The sequence below is a fragment of the Athene cunicularia genome (genome assembly GCF_003259725.1).
Source record: "Athene cunicularia isolate RWA chromosome 4 unlocalized genomic scaffold, athCun1 chr4_part1, whole genome shotgun sequence".
NCBI classification, from domain to species: domain Eukaryota; kingdom Metazoa; phylum Chordata; class Aves; order Strigiformes; family Strigidae; genus Athene; species Athene cunicularia.
This window is the reverse complement of record NW_020799098.1, coordinates 1,697,269-1,718,748: the sequence shown is the minus strand read 5'-3', so window position 1 is coordinate 1,718,748 and position 21,480 is coordinate 1,697,269. Positions and strand designations below refer to the sequence as shown.

General features: G+C 41.1%; 1 protein-coding gene across 1 annotated transcript in view; it reads left to right on the top strand.

Annotated features, from left to right (window-relative positions):
* The window catches only part of ATRN (attractin), a 154,521-nt gene that overhangs the window by 64,608 nt on the left and 68,433 nt on the right, over positions 1–21,480 (top strand). The window contains exons 12-21 of the mRNA XM_026846890.1: positions 3,019–3,103; positions 4,758–4,978; positions 6,147–6,268; positions 6,785–6,923; positions 8,405–8,586; positions 10,834–11,050; positions 12,301–12,486; positions 14,252–14,485; positions 15,175–15,312; positions 20,657–20,750. Of these exons, the coding sequence (XP_026702691.1) occupies positions 3,019–3,103; positions 4,758–4,978; positions 6,147–6,268; positions 6,785–6,923; positions 8,405–8,586; positions 10,834–11,050; positions 12,301–12,486; positions 14,252–14,485; positions 15,175–15,312; positions 20,657–20,750 (1,618 nt within the window). The remainder of the gene's footprint in view (positions 1–3,018; positions 3,104–4,757; positions 4,979–6,146; positions 6,269–6,784; positions 6,924–8,404; positions 8,587–10,833; positions 11,051–12,300; positions 12,487–14,251; positions 14,486–15,174; positions 15,313–20,656; positions 20,751–21,480) is intronic.

Below are 21,480 nucleotides of genomic sequence, written 5' to 3'. Positions count from 1 at the left end.
GGAGAGTCCCCATCCCTGGGGGGGTTTCAGGGCCGTTGGGATGAGCTGTGGGGGATGTGGGGTAGGGGAGAACTTTGCAGAGTCAGGCTGAGGGTTGGACTCGGTGATCCCGAGGGGCTTTTCCAACCGGAGTGATTCTGGGATTCTGTAACAGCAATTAAAAAAAAACAAGGGCTGTTGTGGCTGTGCCACCATATGTGGCTATGGCTATCACAACTTTAATATTAATGTGCTTATGTGTTTGTTATCGATCCCTTAATGCTCCCAAGGCTTGAGCTACCCGGGAGAAAACCAAGCAGCAAGGTCAATTGATACAGAGTGCCTTCGGAGGAGAGGCTTAGTAACTGCCTGTCTTACTCCCTAATTTCATTGTATGCTGTCTGCCTAATTTGCTCATTTTTAACATCTTGTTGATGAAGGTTAATATCTTAGTGATGGTTGAAAGACTGGAGAAAACGGAAATTAAAATACAGTCTATAATAAAGACTTCAAACCTAGGGCTTCTCTTTAACCTTTGCCATTAAAACTTATTTCTGCAGTATCTCATTTTATTTACCTCATCAAATTTTTCTTTTTTTCTCTCCTCAAATTCCTAAATAATCAGACCACATGCACTGAGCGTTGTGAGGATATAACCTTATTTATTTTTGTGTGTGTGGTGCAAACAGATGTCACTGAGATGTGTGCTGAGTTTCTCTGGGGGTTTAGCAGATTAGGTAGGTCTGAGAATGCATTAATGCTTTTTATCCTTTTATCCTCCACTTGACCAAGTTGGGGCGTATTCAATCCAAATTGTCCAGATAATGCCCTGTTTTGGAAGGTTTCAGGATAGCAATCCAGCTGTCTGTGTGCGTGTGCATTTCTTGTTGCTTCTCAGGACAAGCTTTTGGATTGTGTTGCCGTTCAGGTTGGGTGAGCCCTTGGGTCGAGCAGTCTCACGGTGTTTTTCCTGTTATGTCTACTTGGTACTTCCTATCCCCAAAATCGGTGTCTCTGGCTGCTGGAGTTTCCTGCTCTACAGCAGTTTTGTCTCTGGGTGGACAAATGCCTCATTTAATCCTCTGCCACCTCCTGTCAGTAAGCCACAACATCAAAGATGCTGGGTGGGAGTTGCAGCCCCTCCATTGCTACATGTTGTCTAAAACAAGAATGGGATCTTCACAGGCAGGTTGTCTCAAAATGCAGTTATTGTGGGTTAAGTATCCATTCTTTATCATTTCTAAGTGAGTTTTAACTTTGTTTTGGTTTTGTGGGGGTTTTTTTGGTGGGTTTTTTTTTTTTCTTTTTACGAAACTCAGCATGAAATATTCATGTAAAGGCTATACTCATATAATGATCTTTTTCTCCCCACAGGAGAGAAGTTTAAACTTTTCTATTTATCCCATCAAAAATTCAGTTTTTGATGACAAACATAGAAAGAGGCTGCATGTTTTCGTAGTATATGTGTTCTATTTGATTAGTATATTTAATAAATCCTGTGCATTGTAAATTTTAGGCTTGGCTTAACTTGGAAGTCAGGAAGGAGAGGATTCTTTGTAGTTTTAGAATTATTCGTTTTTTCCAATACTTGATCTTCAGTTAAAAATGGGAAATAAGCTTAGAAAGCAAAACATTCCAGGCCTTCTATTAATCTAGAAAAATATGTTTCTTGGCCTCACATAACTCACAACTTGATGGATGAAAAATCGTGAATTGCTGTCCAATTTTGCTGAAGTCTCCTGTTAAAAATTGGAACCATACATGCCTGTTTCAGGAGTGATGCTGGGCTAGGTTAAATTCTTTGAAAATCGAGCAAGTCGTGTTTAAAAATAAACTTCAAAATCACAATTTCTCAAAGTATGAAATCCAACCAACCGAGTCTTACGTCTTTTATTTATCAGCACCCTTGAACAAAAGTTTCTGCCGGAGCAGGGGTTAGGATCAGTTTCTTCACACAATAATTCTGCAGTTAAATTTGGTAAAAAATTAATAAGGTTGTTTTTCTTTGCCTTCTTAGTGTAACTATGTACTAGTTTGAGTTTGTGGGGTTTATTTTTCAGAGGTTCAGTCCATGGCACAACAGTTTTATCTTGTTTTAAAGAATCTTCGAGTATTTGAGGGCTCTGTAGATCTTTACAGCAGATTGACTTTTCTGTCTTAATTGCATAAATTGCATACAACTGCCTCTGGGACATTAAACCCCAAGGTGATCCCATTCACTTTATGAAGTTAAAGTGATCTGAATTGGACTGACTTTTCCTGCTTTTGTTGCTTTGCTCAGTGGGTTATATGTTTCTTAGGCTGTTTGTTTTTTTTTTTTCATGCTGCCTAAAGGAAGAAATTACCTGAGAAACTGAGTAAAAAATGAAGCAGAACTTAAAAATGTTATGCTAATAGAAAAAGATGGAATAATCTCACATTATATTAAGAGAGAAAAACAACCACAAATCCTTAAGCTATGATGAGTAAAAAATATTTTTAAAAACATGGATATCTACCCTCTGGGAACATAATTGGAATGGGAAGAAAAAAAATAAGTTTCTGTTCTTGGTGATACTGGTTTGGGGCAAAACTGCACATAATTCACATATAAACAGATAAAAAATGAACTTGTTATGCAGTGAAAAATTCCACTAGTAAAGGGAAAAAAAGCAACTCAAGCCACCACCATTTTTTTTTTTTACATGTGATTGCTAAAAAGCTAATAACACCTTCAACATAATGCCCTGAAACTTTTCTTTTTCATGAATTGTTTAGGTGATGGATGGATGGAGGAGAGCTGTTACATCCTTCCTTTCCCTTTATGCCATACCACGGCAGCTGGGGTGTAGATAAGTCTTTAATCTTGCAAAAGAAGATCACGCAGCACTTCTGTAAACTGCCCTGTTTCACCCAAGATTTGCATTTTGGTGGTGGGTGGGATGGTGTCTCTGTAGTTATTAAAGTACGTGGGGATATTTCAGGAAGAAATGTGCTCCGTAACTTGAGTCATTAATTATACCGAGAAACTTTTCTGACATGAGCTTTCCTTAATCCTAGCTTGTGATCGCTGGTCTGTTCTTCCTCGCCCGGGTCTCCATCACGATGTGAACAGGTTTGGGCATTCAGCCGTGCTGTACAACAGGTGAGGGTACAAACATGCTGGGGGGCCTTGGGGTTTTTCATACCTCAGTAACTTTGTGCACCCGTGTGCGTCGGTACGTGGAGATCAGTAACGTGGAGACCAGAGGGTTGAGGATCTGCCGCAAACCTCTCAAAGTTCTGAGGTCTTCACCCTTGTAATGTCTTCAGTATCCACCTGTCCCTATCAGCCCTTCTTCACTGGACTAAACTGTCTCAGCTCACTTGGTCATTTCAAAAATTTGCGCTTTTTTTTTTTCTTCGTGTTTCTGTTCCTTTTCTTACCCATATCTATATTTCCATTTATTTATTTCATAATTTTGTATTTTCATTTATTTCATACTTCTATTTCTTACTTAGCTGCAGTGACAACTTTTATCTCCAAATCACAATTTCCCTGGTGCTTCCTAAATTCATCCATGTTTCAGTTTATATCACTTAGCCTGTGTGTCTCTCCTTTAGCTGTCGCATGATGTACAGTGTTCAGGTGAAATCATAGGTGAGATCTCTGCTGTTAAGCATTATATCACTGTAATAATATCTGTTCTCTCAGGAGAACATCTGTTATTGTACTTGAGCCCGTGGAACCAAGTTTGAGAAATGATATTTCTTAAGAGTCTTTTGTTCTGGTTCTTTTATCCTCTGAGAATACTTTCTGTAAACCAGTAACTTTATTTAAAGCTCAGTTTAAGCCAGGCGGATAACTGTCACTGCCTTGAAAAGGAAGGTGTGCTTCTAGATATTCTTTTTGTCTCTAAAAACTTACTCACTACCTGCTTGTTTCATTGTATACTGAATACCAGCTGTGTGTTTTCTTCCGTGGAGGACAGCTAAGCTGGTGCACTACTTCTTCTTTTCATCCTAAAATAGGATAAAAATCATATCAAACCCCACTTATTATTCAACCAAAATGTTTATTTTTAGTTGCACTGACTCCACTGTCTTTCTAAATGTGCATTTGCAAACATGGCTGCACAGGGTTCTGTGGGTGGCATTTTTGTGTAACTAATAAAATTTGATGTTTTGCCTGAAGCAGTTGTGATCCTAAAGAAGCTTTATAAAAAAACACCCCACCCCACCCCCCTCCAATATTATTTTGTTTTCCGTGTTTTTTTTGTTTGTTTGTTTTGTTTTTTTTCTGGTTGACACATGACTCTCTGCTCAGTTGCTAACAGCCATGAAAAATAACTGTGGTTTTGTCACAGTGGTGGTGTGACTTGTTAGAACACTGAATTGTTTTCTCACAGTTTCTGAAGGCTGGTTTAATGGCCTGATACAGTCTCCCTGATTTTTAGCCTTCCCTCCTTGTCTTGCCACTGTTCTTCACAGGAGGACCCGCATTTCTGCAGCGTTTTGTGTGTCATCGCGTTGATCAGGTGTCACCCAGAGTTTTGGCTGAAGAGGAAGGTCTGTGACCTTGGATGGGTTTGACTGTCTCAACCCCCACATGTTGCAATTCTCTGGCTTCTCCGAAAACCAGAGCTTGACTGAGCTTTTCTTTAGTGCCTTGCTTAACCAAGAGCTATTTATTTGGTTTTATACATGCTGGAGCGTAATAAAACACTTTGCTCACACCTTGAATCACATTGACTTGCAGCAGCGCGTGGTTTTATAACCACAGGCACAAATATTTATATCTTTACTTCCATTTTGTCTAGCACCATGTATGTATTCGGAGGCTTCAACAGCCTCCTCCTGAGTGACATACTGAAGTACACACCCGAGAGATGTGAAGCTTTCGACAACGAAAGCACCTGCTTGCGCGCGGGTCCTGGCATCAGGTGCGTGTGGGCTGCCAGCCCTCCTCGCTGTGTCCCCTGGGAAATGGCGACGGTAGAGCAGCAGCAAAAGGTCTTTGAAGACTGTCCTCCCAAGCCAGGTATGTGTCACGTGATTCCGTTTCCCTTTCCAGAAGGCGTGGAGGGTCTTTTTCTTTTCCAAATTTTGTCTTGCGTTAGTTGTGTGGCATCGTCAGACCAAGTTTAAGATGGAGGGGGCTGTAGTTCTGCTTCCGTACGTGTCCTGGGAGACTTTCCTCTGCCCAAGCAGCTGCAGTGGCTTGGAGATGTTTCCACTTCTCCTTCCCCTGAAGCTGTTTGCTCATCAGATTTTATTTTTTTTTTTTCCCCTACTGCACTGCTTGTACTTACTGTCCTATCCCAAACAGACATCATCAGTCAGGAATCAGGCCTGGACCATTGCTCTTTAGAAGTTTGCTCTAAGAACTGACCTTGTCAGAACCAGCAATTTGCTGATGAGCAGCATGGGGCATGGGAGGGGGATCTGGGTCCTGCAGCATTAGCCTGTGCTCTTCAAGAGAGCCAGCAGGAAGATTGTTTTAAGAAAAGTCACTTTGATTCTCCTTCTGCAGCATTGTATGGGTAGGGGCATACAAAAACAACATTTGTTTTAAGGTCTGATTCCTGTGTTCTCCTTTATGATAATTTTTAAACAACTCTTCAGCTCTTTCGTTGCTCTGAAATGAATTATACTAACCTTGATTCTGTAATAGATGGCAGGCTTTAATTATTTAAAAGAAATTGATGTAAAGGGACATTGCTTTGATGGGTTCTCAATGTACAATAAATTTTCACAAAACACGGGCGATAAGTAATTGGAAAGATGAAATGGAAAGTTCAAGCTTTGCATGAAAATGCTTCTCATAATTGAAGGCCAGGCTTGTGGCAAAAATGGGCCTGCGGTGGTGGGAGATGTTCGCTGGCCTTGTGAAATGTCCTCTGGCATCATTTTCATGGGCATTGACTGAACATACATGCCTGGTCTTAGTTCACGCGCTTCCATTTCTTGGTGCGTTTTCTGCTGGTGTGTTTTACAGCTCTGCGGGCACTAAAAGTGACTGATGCTGCAAATGAACGCAATTTTCTATCGGTTCAATCACATGAAAATATCTGATTTACTAAGTAGTCGATAATGGAAAATCTACAGACGCTACTGTTTGGTTATATCTTTTGCTATATATAATCAAGTTCTTGGAGCTCTGTCAGGAAATGTCTGTTTTTGGTCATGCAGGTTTTTTTCTTTAATAGTTGTAGACAATGAAAAATGTGATCAGATTACAGACTGCTATAGCTGTACAGCCAATACAAACAGCTGTCAATGGTGCACTGACCAGTGTGTCTCCATGCAGAACAACTGCACAGAGGAACAGGTAAAGTCTCTCTATTAATACTTCTTGTAGTTTAAAACTTTGAAATATCAAATACCCAGATGCCTTTGTCTGTCTGTGTTTGACCCCTGTTTTGTTATTTCCAGTGCGTGTCTACCTCTAAAGTGCCAACATGCTGGAAGGTTTTTTTAACTTAAGTCCATGGGCTTTTCATGGGATGCTCCACTTAAGTTAGGAGGATGTCTGTGGTAGGGGAGGAGGTGGCGGTTTCACCGTGGTGTGATTATTCAGCAAGGCACAGAGCCACTTGGGTTTGCTAACAGTAGAGCGTTCCGAGGAAAAAACCCTTTTGTAAAAGCTCTGATAAAGAAAATGTGTCAGGTGGTGGCTTGGGGGAATACCTTGTATACATGTTACAGGCCACGTCCAGTGTCACGGGTCTTGAATATACAGGTTGCTTTGTAGGTCTGAACCGTGAAGTTCAGTGTGGTAGTCATGGCTGTTACAAGCCAACATTGCTTGGATGGGAAAAAGCCTCATCTGTGCTATTTATTTTAGGTTCCTATTACTCTATATGACAATTGTCCTAAGGATAACCCTGCCTATTACTGTAACAAAAAGACAAGTTGTAAGAGCTGTGCCATGGATCAAAACTGTCAGTGGGAACCTAGGAATCAGGAGTGCATCGCTTTGCCAGGTAAGGTAGTAGTTGTATTCATGTAAGATATAAAAACCCCAAATTCACCTAGTCCAAAAGTTGTGGGTGGTTGGTTGGTTTGTGTGGTGGTGGTGTTGGTTTTTTTTTTTCCCCCAAATCTGTAATCTTTTAGTTTTAAGCTGGAGTAAATCATGTTGTTTAATCGTACCAGCTTTTGATATGAAACTTTATCTCTAGAAAATTCAGAACGTCTGATAGAAAATTTTTCAGTCCCAATGTCTGAAGAAGAGTATGATCATTTGTATAATTATTAGGCTGTATTTCATCTCTCTCTTTTCATTTGATAAAAGCAGTCCTGTTGATATAATAGGCTTCTGCAAGATATTAGATTTAATAATGCATGCTATTTAATTTTAGAAACTGGAATTGTGCAGAAGCGTAATGGCACATACTGGACAAATTAGGCAAATAACACCTAAAGAGTATAAGGAAGATTCTCTTAGAGTGTTTCCAGTGGGAGCTCACAGGAATTGGTTATTAGTCCCTCTGTAGTAACTTTTTTTTTTTTTTTCCCCAGTAACTGGGGGAGAAATACAGCATCTTCAGGGATTCACATTTGCAGTTAATAAAATACAAAGGGAAAAATCCCAACACAGACAGGACCTTTTAATGGGCATGGAAAGCCTTTCCCCAGTAGCTGTGATAGGTCTGGATATGTCCAGGTCTGGCATTTGCTAGTTTAGAATAGGGAAAAAATAAAGAGACTTTGGGGAAGAGCCATGAGAGCAAGAAAAACATCTTTTAATGAGATAGACAAAGATCTCGGTCTGTTTAATTTGTTGTGGAAAAGGGGATGACTTGATCATATGTGTAAAAAGCCCATCTGAGAACTTGTCACTTGAGAGCTTTTCAATCTGTTAGATAAATCTAAACCAAGACGTTGGAGCTAGACACAAGCTCTGCAGAAATTCACACTGCAAATGTCCATCAGGTTTTTTGGTAAGGAGTGAGGGAAATAATTAACCACAAAGTGTAAGGAATTCTTCAGTAGTGGGCACGGCTGTGCTCGAGGCAGAGCAGGGATTGATCCTGGAAGTTGAGTGCTGTGGACAGGATTAGCACAACCACCCTCTTCTGTCAGGAGGTGTCCTGACAACTGTGGTTGAGTCAGTGGCTTTAAGCCAGCTGCAAAATACTCATTTGCTTTCCTGTGCTCTTTCTTCTACAATAATTTTACTATTCGATGTTGTAATAAGTACTTTGGCTACCCACTGCAGATAACGAAATGCTGACGTCACGTTTAGCTCCCCTAAACAGCTTTCCTTTTCCTCCGATATTTTTGTACGTCGATACCTCTGAGCATGCCTATAAGTCCTGCTGGTTTGGGATGGGGCTGTAGGTTTTATTTTGGTGGAAGGGCTCTTTGACTCCTCTGAACATTATTGAAGGTCACTTGCATCTCTGGGTTTACTTTCTTTTTTTTTTTTTTTTTTTTTTTTTTGTTTTTTTCCCGCCCCCAGAAAATATCTGCGGAACAAACTGGCATTTGGTTGGCAACTCCTGCTTGAAAATTACAAACGCAAAGGAGAACTATGATCATGCCAAACTGTCCTGCAGATCCAACGGTGCGTTGCTGGCTTCTCTCACGACCCAGAAAAAGGTAGAATTTGTTCTAAAGGAGCTGCAGAAGATCCAGTCTTCGGTGAGTGCTTCTCTTTTCTGTCCCCTGAGTAATTAAGCTCTTACTGCAGAAGAGTCCTTGCTGTGGTATTGTATGCTCTGTACAGAACAGACATGCCTCTTAACTGAAAAGGACTGATTTTTTTTCTTTTGAAATTCAACATACCCTATGGGTGCTTTTGAACCGAAATTGTAGAGAATGTAAATGGGCAAGATAAATATAAACATACACAGTGCCTCAAAGGTATCTCTTTCTATAATGAAATCACACACGCATTTCTCTTGTGGGATACATGACTGCAGCAGGAGTCCTCTTGTGACTTGTACACAATATTTTATAAATACAGGTCCCTTTGGGGCACCGGAGGTGTTTAATGTAAAGCATTTAAAGTTATTTATTCCTCTCAGAAAAGCAGCTGTTTAAAATGTCGTCTTCTTACTCTGCAGAGCTGCTTGGCTTATTTGGAGTTATTTATGTTTGATTTAGCGGCAGGTGCTTTTCTGTCGGAGGCAGTGAGAAGTGAATTGGAACCTGTCCCTCTTCATGCATCAATAAAATAAATATATATTTTGTTCTAGTCCTTGGCAGAAGCGCGGAGGTATTCAGGGCAGGTTGTGTAGGTGGTGCTAAAACCCTAACAAAGAACGGTGCTTTGCTGAAATCCTGGTTTAGGCTGCAGAGCTGCTGTGGCTTGACAGCACATCAGAGTAACTCCTCGTGGGTCCCAGAGGCCACTGTGGGCAGGATTGGCAATCAAGGAAGAGTTTTATGTAGGAAAAAATGAGACTGGAGGCAGTAGGATTGCTGCTTTTCAGAGGAGAATGTACTTCGATACTCAAGAGAAATATTTCCCTGTTGAAATAACATTCCCTGCTTTGATTCCCTTTGTAATTTTAAAATGGCATTTCAACAATTACAGGGTTTTCAATTTAGCCAGGGGAAGGTAAGGTGCAATTCAAGCAGGATTGTTTGTTAAATCTTCTGTAAAGAGGGGAAGCCAAGCCTGGAATATTGTAAAAGTACGTGGTTTGAAGAGCTCCAGGTGTTTCTGCATGTCCCAGTAGTTAAGTGTAGTGTAAACTCCTAAAGACACATGGCAACCCTTCCCTGATAGTGTTTGAACCCTTAGGCTGGGGAGAAAAATACTGTTAATTTATGGTGGGTTTTTTTTGTTTTGTTTTGTGGTTTTTTTAATCTACAGTGTCCTTTAAAAAGTGAACCTTACAAACCTAAAGAGACTATTAGCCCTTTTTAGTTGATAGTAGCATAGAGTCCTTGTAATGGGGGAAAATGCCTTCGCTTAAAAAGCCAGCCTGTATCTGGTACTTGAACTTGTGCCATTCAATGGCATGCTGCTGCTGGGCTGGGAGAGGCTGTTCTTTTCCCTTCTTACTTAAGAGAGTTCCTCCTCTTTTAAGCAAGCTGCATATAGATGCGTTGTAATAATAAGAAAACGCCTCGGTGTTGGCACATAGTGCTGTGTAACCCCGCTGCGGTTAGAAGGTGCAGCTCTAAGGTTTAAGGGTGCATAAAATCAGTTGGAAGTGATGGTTATATATAGCAGTAAGGGAAGATGTATAGTCTAAAGCCTTCCTAGGACAGCTGTGCCACCAAAGCGCTTCGATGGAGAAAAGATGTTAACAGTGAAATAACATATTGTACCAATACAGTTCAAACGCTTCTCCCCAAAATAAGTGTGTCAAAAAATAAATTGCCAGTAGAAATAGTTGTGTTATGGGTTCTTCACGTTGAGAATTTTATTGCCAGCAACACTAATTTAGATTTGACCTACTCTGTCTCTCCACCCGTCCATATATACACACTTAAACAGCAAAGTCAGACTCTAGAGTAGGTAGATTGTATCATTTAAATTGTCTAAGGAACTGCTTGTTTTCTTCCTTATGGCAAATAAGCCATTTTTCTACTGTTTAGCCGTCTATTGGAGTCAAAAAACATATAAAGAGCAACTTGCAGTTAATTTCTTAGTCACACCGTGTGAATGCTTGACTTGTTCTCCTCCTGGTTTAGATAACTAGAAATGTAGTTTGAAGAAAAAAAAATAAATAAATTGGTGTTTCCTGAAGGATTCGTCTGTCTTTGTGGCATTTAATTCTGATAGTGCTGAGAAATAATTATTTCCTTTATTACATTTTTCCAACACCTAACCTGGCAAAGTTGTTATGAGCATTATGTGCTGATGTGTATTTTCTTTTAATACCTAAAGTAATAAAACCGGGTGTTAAATCTACCATTTTCCTTTCTTTCTAGCCCAAAACTTTGACTCCGTGGGTTGGTCTGAGGAAAATCAACGTGTCGTATTGGTGCTGGGAAGACATGTCTCCCTTCACCAACACCCTGCTCCAGTGGCTCCCCGATGAACCGAGCGATGCAGGATTTTGTGGTTATTTAGCTGAGCCTTTCCAGCAGGGACTGAAGGCAGCAACATGTATCAACGAAGTCAACGGCAGCGTCTGCGAAAGGCCGGGTAACAACATCGAACCTGTGTGTCTCTTGGGGAGCAGGCTGATGAATAAGTGTTTATGTTTCCTAGAGAGAAAAGAAGATCCCATTCATTACATACAAAAGTAGCTGCATCGTGACTTTGCCAAAGAAAAGTAGTTCTGAAAAAGTGTCTTGCGTGTAGGTATTTCATACAGTAATTGGAGATTTTTTAAAATAGCTGCTCATTTACACCGTCAACTGCAAAATGCTTGAAGTACATTATACTTTAATTATTTTTCTCCGAATTACATACCTGAATGTGACATTTAGGTTAATTATGGTATGGAGCAATCTCCCATTTAAAAAATAAAATAAAAACTATTTTTTCCAATTGGACTCCTCTTTCTTCCCTCCCCTGCTCTGTAGCCAGAGGAGGATTTTATCAAAAAATTAATTGGCCAAGGCACTTTGGAGATATGAGAACTTTGAAAAAGAAGCTATTTGCTTTTGGGAAAAGTCTTACAGCTTTGTTGGAACTGCGTATCTTTTAAAATGGCTTAGTCTGTTAACTCTCCGCTATAGCTGATTATTTCTGAATACCAATTAGTGCCTCTCTAAGTTTTAAGGAAGTTGTCTGATTACATAAAATTTCTAAGTAAGCCACTCCACTCTAAATCATTCTTTGTGGAAGTGTGGGAGGCAGATCATGAATGTGGAACCCGAACTCGAAATTCTGTATATTTTAACTGGTGGCACTTTGAATTGGTTTAAGCTTTAACTTGTTATTTATGGTCTGAGAACAGTCACTTGAAACAGATGATAGAGCACTGGCTCACACCAGAAACTGAGTTAGTTCTGCTTTCAATACTCATTTTATGTGTGGAACTGATCAAATAGCTTAAAACACATCCCAGTGTACTCACGTCGAACGTGGGGTTTCTTCCCAACGCTTTGTCTGGGAGAATGGCTGAGGAACACATCAACAGCCCTGCAGAGAGATAAAGACTGCATTCATAACAACATTTAAAGTGTTTTTAAGGTGAATACCTTAAAAAGCATTCATGCATACAATTACATAACAAGAGAGATGATTTTACAGTACTTACTGGATTTCTCCTATTCACTGTGCTATCTCCAGCTCCATCCAGCTCCGCCACACGACAAACAAAGTGTTTCAAGTCTGTGATGCTGAGCTGGTTTTCAGCCTGAATTGATCTTTCTGTCTTTCTTATCTCGGGGCTCAGTACCTGTTTGTTTCTGGAAGGAAGCTGACTCTTGTCCTCCCACCCGCAGCAAACCACAGCGCCAAGCAGTGCCGCACGCCCTGCGCCCTGCGGACGGTGTGCGGGGAGTGCACGAGCGGCAGCTCCGAGTGCATGTGGTGCAGCAACATGAAGCAATGCGTGGACTCCAACGCTTACGTGGCCTCTTTCCCCTACGGGCAGTGCATGGAGTGGTACACCATGAGCAGTTGTCCACGTGAGTATTTGGCTTCTGCGTCTTGATGCCTGGGCTGGGGTTTTGTGTTTGCTGACCAAGGGCGTCAAACCCTGCACATCAGTTAGACCAAAAATCCCCTGGGCAAAGGGAACAAGTACCTGACCCCAGGAGCTTGTGTGTGTAATTCAGTCCTGCATCGTGTGAAGCATTAAACAGAATTAGGTCCCAGTTACGGGAACTATCAATTAAACAAAATGGCAGATAGATAGTGAAGGCTGTCAAGTGAGATGATGAAATCTCCACTTTTTTTTTTTTTTTCAGTGGAGAAGAACTCGCTTCATTATTTGAATTCCTATCCTTCAAATTAATTATTACATAATTTCATGTGATTAACTTCTTTTTGTATCTCTTCTGTATCTCTTTTCTACATGTAAGGAGCCATGTAATTTAATATTAGATTATCAAATCCCAGTTAGGTTTTGCGCAAGTGTTTTATTCTGAAGTATTGTCTCCGTATAGCCACAGTAGGAATTTCTAACTTACCTTAAATAAATTACCTTTTCCCCCCCTCCCCTTCCCCTTTTAAGGAGATGTGAGCAAACTGCAAAAGATTTATGGTGCTTTGGAATATTGCTTTCTGTCTTCAAACTGGATTGACATAGTCTAGAAATTAAAAATTATTTCTAAAACTGTTTGAGCACTTTCTAATTTATGTTGAAATCTTCAGGAGCTGAGTGTAAGCAGGCGAGTCAGGAAAGCCAAGGCTCTCAGGGTAGCAGAGGGAGAGGAGTGCCTGTGTTCCCCAGGAGGGAAGTTGGGCAGTTTGAGTTGCTGCAGTTGCTCCAGGAACTTTTGGAAGCTGATGAGAAGCTCAAAGTGTTGCAGAATATAAGATGGAGGAAATTAGTTTCAGGTAACAGGCAAACCTGAGTGTGAACTTCCCATATTGCCATAGGTCAAAAGTTGGGGGAAGCATCAGGCAGAAGATGAGTAGGTTGAAATAATGGAAAACAATGGTTTTCTACTATTTTGTTTTTTTAAAGGCAAATACTGTTAATTTAAGCATCATGATAGAAAGCCTGCTCATCTTGGAACACCAAGAATCTACAAAATATTTTTTAAGATGATATTGGAAAAGGAATAGAAAAACTTCCCTAGATCTAAAGAATCTGTCGTCCCTTACATACAATCCCGTTTGAGAAAAGGAACAGTTAAAGGGTGGTGATGGTTTTTCCCTGGTTTAGTTGATTGCTTGGCCCAGGGGATCTGCATGTGGCACTCTGAGCATTCTATTTTAAAAAAAGGCAAATTTTATTCTGTACTTATGTTCTGTGCTTTTTTACTGGGATAAATACTTGAAATAGTAGCGTGTGATATTAAAACGTGCAGTAAGAGACTCAAAGCCTGTAAACAAACTGTGTTTTAGCCTTTGCTTCTGGATGGCTTATTTTATCATCTGATCTGTTGTAAATCCATCAGATCTTTCTTCGGTGGGAACGTTAACCTCTGGTTTCAGTGGGTGCTGTGTAACGGTTGGAAAAACTTTGTGTATATTGTGTTGTTTTGTAACTCACTGATTAATTCAACTTCTGTGACTAGTTGTCTTAGATCCTGGAATAAATATGCTGGTAGGCATGAATATATATGTGTGTGTGTTACTGTGACTATCAGAATAAATATTCACAGAATTGCCAAGATAAATACTTAAGGTCACTAAAGACATACAACGGTTTCTGTGTTTGTTGTCACCTGTGTTTTGGGACAGTGATTTATTCCACAATTTGATGTTTTGTTTTTTTAATAGCTGAAAACTGTTCAGGTTACTGCACGTGTGCTCACTGTTTGGAGCAGCCTGGCTGTGGCTGGTGCACTGATCCGAGCAACACCGGCAAGGGGAAGTGCATCGAAGGCTCTTACAGAGGTCCAGTCAAGATGCCAACCCCATCTGCAACGGGGAAACAGAGCTTGGAGCCCGTCCTGAATGTCAGCATGTGTCCTGTGGAGAACAGCTATAACTGGTCCTTTATTCAGTGTCCAGGTAAACGAGCAACATTTAATTGTTCAAACGCTTCAGGCGTAGCAACTTAATTAAATGCAAGGGGAGAGACTTTTTAAGACTGTAGTGATGTCTGTGTTCCCTCCTGTTAGTGGAGGGAGAAAAGAGCTTGGAAGACAAAGAAGAAATAACACATTTTGTGATGGAAGGAGCTGTGCAGGTGAGCTGCAGAGGTTTGCTGCGTGGTCTTATCTATGCATTAGTCAAGTGGAATCTTTCCTTTCCCTACAAACCCTCACTGAGTTTTTAACTTCTTTTTGTTTATTCATTTTAGTGTTGTTTGAAAAAAAGCAATTCTTTCTTTGAAGGTTGATTTAGTAACGCTCAGGGTGATTCTGAAATAATAATTTTGACACCAAACATACAGAATAAAATTACCTGGACTGCTGCTAACACTCTTTCTTCCCCATTCCTCCTTGTAAGTCTGTCCCACCAGCTGCTTCCAGTCCCATATGCACATAATGTCTTGGAGTCCAGTTTTCCATGTGCTGCTTTAAATTTTCAATACACATTTCCCTTAGAGTTTATATATTGCTAGCAAGACCACAAGAACCTTTCTGGAAGATGCATGAAATGGTTTCCTCCAGCCTCTGCAGAACGCAGACTTCTGAGGCTCTATGTGAAGCACTCTATTTGAGCACAAAATACTCATCCTTTTCTGTTTTCTGCAGCCTGCCAGTGTAATGGGCACAGTAAGTGTGTAAATGAAAGCATCTGTGAGAAATGTGAAAACCTGACAACTGGCAAACACTGTGAAACTTGTATCTCAGGCTACTACGGTGATCCTACTAATGGAGGAACGTGTCAGCGTAAGTGGTGCCTTAAATCTTCCTGTGATGGAGTCTTTGATGTTTTTCGCTCTGTACTCATTTCTCTGCTCTCTTAACTGAAATTATATCCTGATAATATAATTTTTTTCTTCCCTGCAAGCAAGGCACAATCCCTGTTTCTTCAAATCAAAGATAGGAAAACTGCTTGATGAAATTCTTTGACTTTCATTGCACGAGATAAAGATGATTTTTTTTTACCTTCCTTTGTAAACTTTAAATGACCACAGTGAAAAATATGTGCGTTGTAGTGTTTGATGATTCGGTTTTGAAAGGAAAGTGGTAATCCCAATGTCTTGAACAAATTTCTGCTTATCTAAATTCCACCTTCTATTACGTTTGGTTAATGTGTTGTGTTTTTATTGTTAGAATCGTCTGCTTCATAAAAGGCTTGCCATATTTCAGTGAGGAGTTGGCTGGATTTCAGTAGGGGATTAGGTGATCCCTGTTAAAATTGTGGGTTTAGTTTGTAAATTGCTTTGGGACTCTGACAAAAAGAACTTTTTTTGGTTGTGCAAGATCCGGTTAACAAACTGGGAAAAATTCTCTCTCGAAGAACCAAAATAGGTAATAGTGAGAAATCAACATGTAAGATTTGGAGTTTTGCCCTTGAACCTTGCAACTTTTACTCTGAACTACTGTAAATTTTGTAGTGGTGTAGCATGGCGAGACCAGTTGTAAACCAGAATCCAGCTGTCAGAGGGGACATGCAGATATAAGGGAAGATGCTTCTTTCTCCAGAGAGCTTTAACAGAGCGTTGTTAGGTGGAGTGATATAACGAGATACGGTGATGGAAAAGGTGGAGCAGAAATAACACTGTTTGGTGTCAGAGTAGCATCAGTACATCCATGAAATGAGTGTGGGTGCTTTGTAGGCACCCTGGGAGAAATAAATGAAGGTGATTGAAGGGACACTGAAGATGCTCGTTCCAAGTGTGGAGACAATCCAGTACAAAATACTCGGAAATTAATTTAGTATGATTACTGGAAGTAACATCGACCTTTTGAATGAAGATGAGAGTCAGTAGCTGGAGCATGAACATCCTGATACCTAAAGCAAGAGCAAGTAGCTGATGTTTGAGGCTATGAGGAAGAACCTCTCAGCGGACAGATTTGAGGAAAGGGGTGAAAAGATAACAGACAGAGACAAGGCTGCCTGACTTAAAGAAAAGGGTGTTGCAGTAACTGGGATATGAAGCTATGACAGACAGCACAACGGCATGGGTACGAAGGAAAAGGTACATCTCTGACATTTTATTTCAGAACATTATCTGCGAGATTAAATACCGCTGATAGTCTAAACTCATTTCGAGTGAAGATAATTTGAAGTGCAGGATTGAATAAATTGAAACTGAGTTGGCCTGAGAAAATATGAGCATTCAGGTTTAATCACTGGATCACAACGTGCCTTCTGGTATTTGTTGCTTTTCTATGCCTGTGGAAATGGAGAGTAAGTTACTTTGGACTTTTTTGCATGAGGATTGTCCAAAAACAGATTGTTGTTGAGATAATGAATGATAGAGTCATCCAGATGCTTGAAAAAGAAATTAGAAAATGTGTTTAGAGACTGTGGAACAACATTCATCCGTTATCTGATGAAACTGGTAGCTCATGTCAAAAGTGCTTTGCTCTCAAGTGCTTTGGGCCCAGTTTTTTAATTTGCTGAGATGTTAACGCTGTTTACTGGGAAGGCGAAAGAATGAGGGAAGCAGGAAGCTGGGCAGAAGGACCGAGGTGGATCAGAAGAGGGAAAGTGAGAGGAAATCGTCCTATCTGATGCAGGCAGAGTGACTGCTGGCCATTAGTAATTTTTGCTCAATTGGAAGGTTTCCGTAGGGGAATTCTTCAGATAAGGGTTGACTGGCGGGCAACAGAGGCAACTGCTTTTTCCTTCCTCTGAGCCATGGTCCCTCCTTCCTTTCCCATTAATGATGTGCTGATGCCACTCTTTGTGCATTTTTGTGCAGCGTTGGGTGTTGCTCTGTTTTTAGAGCCCACGGTGACGTTGTTGGTGCTCTCCATCCTGATACGCATCATTTGCACGCTTAGTGCCTAGTGCGAGTCCTTGCGCGTTGATATGCAGATCTACAGCCCAGTGGCCCCTGCGACACGGGGGACCATAAATATCCTCCAAATGGCAAATACTCAGCGCTGGAAAAGTGTTAGTGTTTAGTATTTCCCATTCTGCTGAGCCATCGGGAGTTTGAGCGACAGTGTTGGGCTAGCAGTTGCCTTTCAGAGAGGTAAGGCTGTGCTGAGCTGGAAGTGGTAGTGATGGGGTTCAAAAGCCAGGGAGGAATAAGAAGAGTGGATGAAATAAGATGCTTTTTCCTGCTGCTCCGTGCTACCAGGGCAGGTGAACACTGCTCTATCGCTTGTGTTGGAAAAAATTTGACAAACTGCAGTTATTTCTCTGAAAGAATTGTTTGCATATCATCATAGGCATTGGCGTTTGAGAGCTGGGCGGATAATAACTAAATGGTAGGTAAATCACTCCTCAGCGGTTGCTTTTAGGAAGTGTCCAACGTAGAGAAGTGTTAATCGGGAAGGGCAGGGAATGCAGCACATCAAATGTAAAAATAGCTGCAAGGTGCTTTCTCTGCATTCAGGATTTTTTGAATTTTCTGATTAAAGTTTCACATGAAAATATGCTGGCGGTAGATAAGCAAGTTATTTGCAAGAGAAGGGAAGGCGCTATTGTGCCTGAAATCAGATTGCCGCAGCGGCAGCGCCTCGGAACGCCTCCGTGGAGCGTTTGCTGGTGGCCCACGATGAGCTGCTGGTGCCGGGGTCCTGCCTGCTCCCCCCTCCCAGGGCTGCGTGGGGGGCCTTGGAGGGAGGCTGAAGCACTCGGTGTGGCAAAATCAGGGGATGTTCAGACTGGGCAGGAGGAGAAAATGTTTCCCAGACAGAGTGGTCCGAGAGTGGAACAGGCTGCCCAGGGAGGGGGGAGTCCCCATCCCTGGGGGGGTTCAGGGCCGTTGGGATGAGCTGTGGGGGATGTGGGGTAGGGGAGAACTTTGTAGAGTCGGGGTGAGGGTTGGACTCGGTGATCCCGAGGGGCTTTTCCAACCGGAGTGGTTCTGATTCTGTGAAAATGGTGTTGGGCAGGTGGGTGATGCGGTTGCTGTCGGTGTGCCAGACTCTCACAAACGCGGGCAGAGGAGCAGCGATCCCCATGACCATCTCTGAATGAGTCTGTGACCTGTGGCTTGTGACGAAGGTGGAAGGAGACTCACTGTACAGGGATTCACCATCAGGCTGTTACCATGCTTTGCTGTCAAAAAGCCGTTTCAGTAGCGTAGGGTTTCTGCTCTAGCACCAAACTCTGGAGGGCAATTCTCATTTTTAGACTCCAGTGAGGGTGTCTAGTACCTTTTGTCAACAGTTTGTTTCCAAACTTCATAGTTGCTTGAAAAAACATGATAAAATTTCTCTTTGTGCATATTCCAGTCCTTTAGTGACTGATCTCCAGTTACAGGGCTCATAGGAAAATGAATAAATAAATAGACTCTGTTGTTTTAAATAGAGATATTTGAGTGTTCGGTCTTTTTACTAAATATGTGTCTGAAGTGCAGGGTGAGGAAGCATTAATGTGAGCGCTCAGGATAACGTGATCTGCATCTAAACAACATGAAATTTGAAATTTCTCCTAATTTTTATGTATTTTAATAGTGTATATTGATCAAATTTCACTTTGCTCACCTTTTGCAAAACAAGGGAGGAAGTACAAGACATTCTCAGTAGTATTAAGAATTATTTTTTTAAAGTGTTACTAATGAGAAGTGTGTTTGCTTCACAGAATACAATTATTTTGTCAAATTTTCATTCCGTCTACTTGCTCCCACAATAGGCCTTTATGCTTCTTCATATTTTGCTCCGTGTTGCTGCTAGGAAACCACTCATCCACATCTGAGAAGCACAATTAAGTGTCCCTGATACAATATAGCTTGCATTACATGCCAATATAAAGAAGACATCAAAAGGATTCATAAAATAAGGTCCAGTGCTGGCGAGGATATTCGGGATGGGGACTTGATGTCTAAGAATCTGCTGGTGCATTGAGTGGCACATGTCGTCTTAATGAGAAGGCATATGCCTTCTTAATGAGGTGTCACCAGCCTTTAGTGTGCTATTTCCAGCAGGCTCAGGGACCACGAGTGAGAGTTCTTCCCTTTGTGTCCTTTTTCCCTTCTTATATTGTACACTCTGCCACACACAGCTCCAGGTGAATGTGTCTTCCAGTTCATGGGTAGAACAACTTGGAAAAGGCACCTACCTTCCAGGAAAAGTTGTTAAATCTATTCTTCTAGGTATGGGGAACATCATATGAAGGACAGCTGCTTGTGTCGGTTTTATTGGTGGTGGTTGTTTTGGTTTAGGGGTTGGTTGGTTTCTTTTGCGTATACCTCCTCTACTTCTTTATGAGTGAAGGTCTCAAACTGTGTCAACGTTAGCGTTTTAATTTGAATCAGGAGCGTTGATCTGAAGCAAATCTCCGGTACATCCCCGCTGTTGAAGGGAAGTTGCTACAAGTATTCTTGAAGTTGCTAATGGACAGGGACCCGTAAAGTAGGTTCTTTGTTTCACTGTCATACCTTGGTTTGTACCTCGAGCAGGCTCAGAGTATATGAGTATTTTTTGGGTGTGCCCAAAACTTGGTGTAGTCTATTGGTGTGTTTGTTGGCTTCAACCACGACTCGGTGTCATTCAGCTCATGAGACCAGTCTAAAGCCGTTCTAAAATACATCAGGGCACGTGCCCCAGACACCCACAGCTTGGATGTCGTGTGGTTAGCACCAGCCCTTTTACACTGCAGACACGCTGACATTGTTGCTAATGACATTATTTTCTCAAGGGCCTATTCATGTCTAGAAAAAAAAAAAAAACTAAATGCACCATGAGCTTTGCTTTATTTGCAAAAATACTCTTCTCTCAAGAGTTTGGAGTTTGACTGAAATGTGTTAGCAAACCCCAAACTATTCCGAATATTGTCTTTTTTCTTACCAGTGGGGGTATCCTTAGTGCTATCTAACAACAAGAGAGGTAGTTAAATAAATTTTTGAGGCTAAAAAGCACAGTCTGATCATGATTTCATACAAAACATCAGTCATGGAGCCTACACTCACTCTGTTTTGACGCACAGTTCTATTTTTGGCTGCCTTCTGTAACACAAAGAAACCAAAGAGTACCAAATGGGTTTTCATATGCACTTTAATTGTTGATGTATCTCAGTTTAGCAACTAAAGGACTTAATTGCTATCGAATCTGTTTCTCTTGCTTCATTCAACATTACATCTTTTTCTCCCCCCCCTCTGCTCAACAGCTTGCAAGTGCAATGGTCATGCGTCTGTCTGCAACACAAATACGGGGAAATGTTTCTGCACCACCAAGGGAATAAAAGGAGACGAGTGTCAACTGTGAGTTCGTTTTGCTTTGTTATTTGAAATCAAAAGGCGGTGCGCATACCGCCATGGAACCCCCCACATTTTTTTAATGATTGTATTTATGATGTCTCTGCTCGTCTCTTCCTGCTGACAGTTGACTAACTTCATCAACAGTGCAGCCAGCCGTGCTTCCCCTGGGGGGCTAACATGAACAAAATGATTTCCTGAAGATTTCCATTTTTAAGAACACTTCAACAGGGAATGTCATGCGGAAGGGACGGTGTGAAAAAAAATAATGCCCCCCACTCCCCAAACTATACATACCGCTTTGCTTTATCCCTCAATAGCTTCTTTTTAATTGGTAGATTTTTACTGCCTGTGCACGCTGATGCTGTTCTGGGGGAGTGTAAATATACCTGAAATAAGACTCTGACATTCAAGCATTTTAATGGAGCAGTTTCAGAGCAAGAAATTTGCTGGAGGTTTTTCTGTAACATAACAGAAATGCTTTTAGTGTAATGTTAGTGGAAATAATTTCATTCCAAATAATTTCATTGCCAGCTTTATTTTTAAAGTGTTGCTCACATGAGTAAACGTTTATAGGGCTAGATCCTGGAATAGCCATAAATGTAAATGGAAATGTTAGTTTTTGATTGTAGTAATCCAGTTCCGTGCATTGTGATGAGCTAATAAATACATCCCAAGTGGATGCAAAGGTTAATATCCAGAATTTTTTATTTCTTTTTTACTGCATACTAGTTTG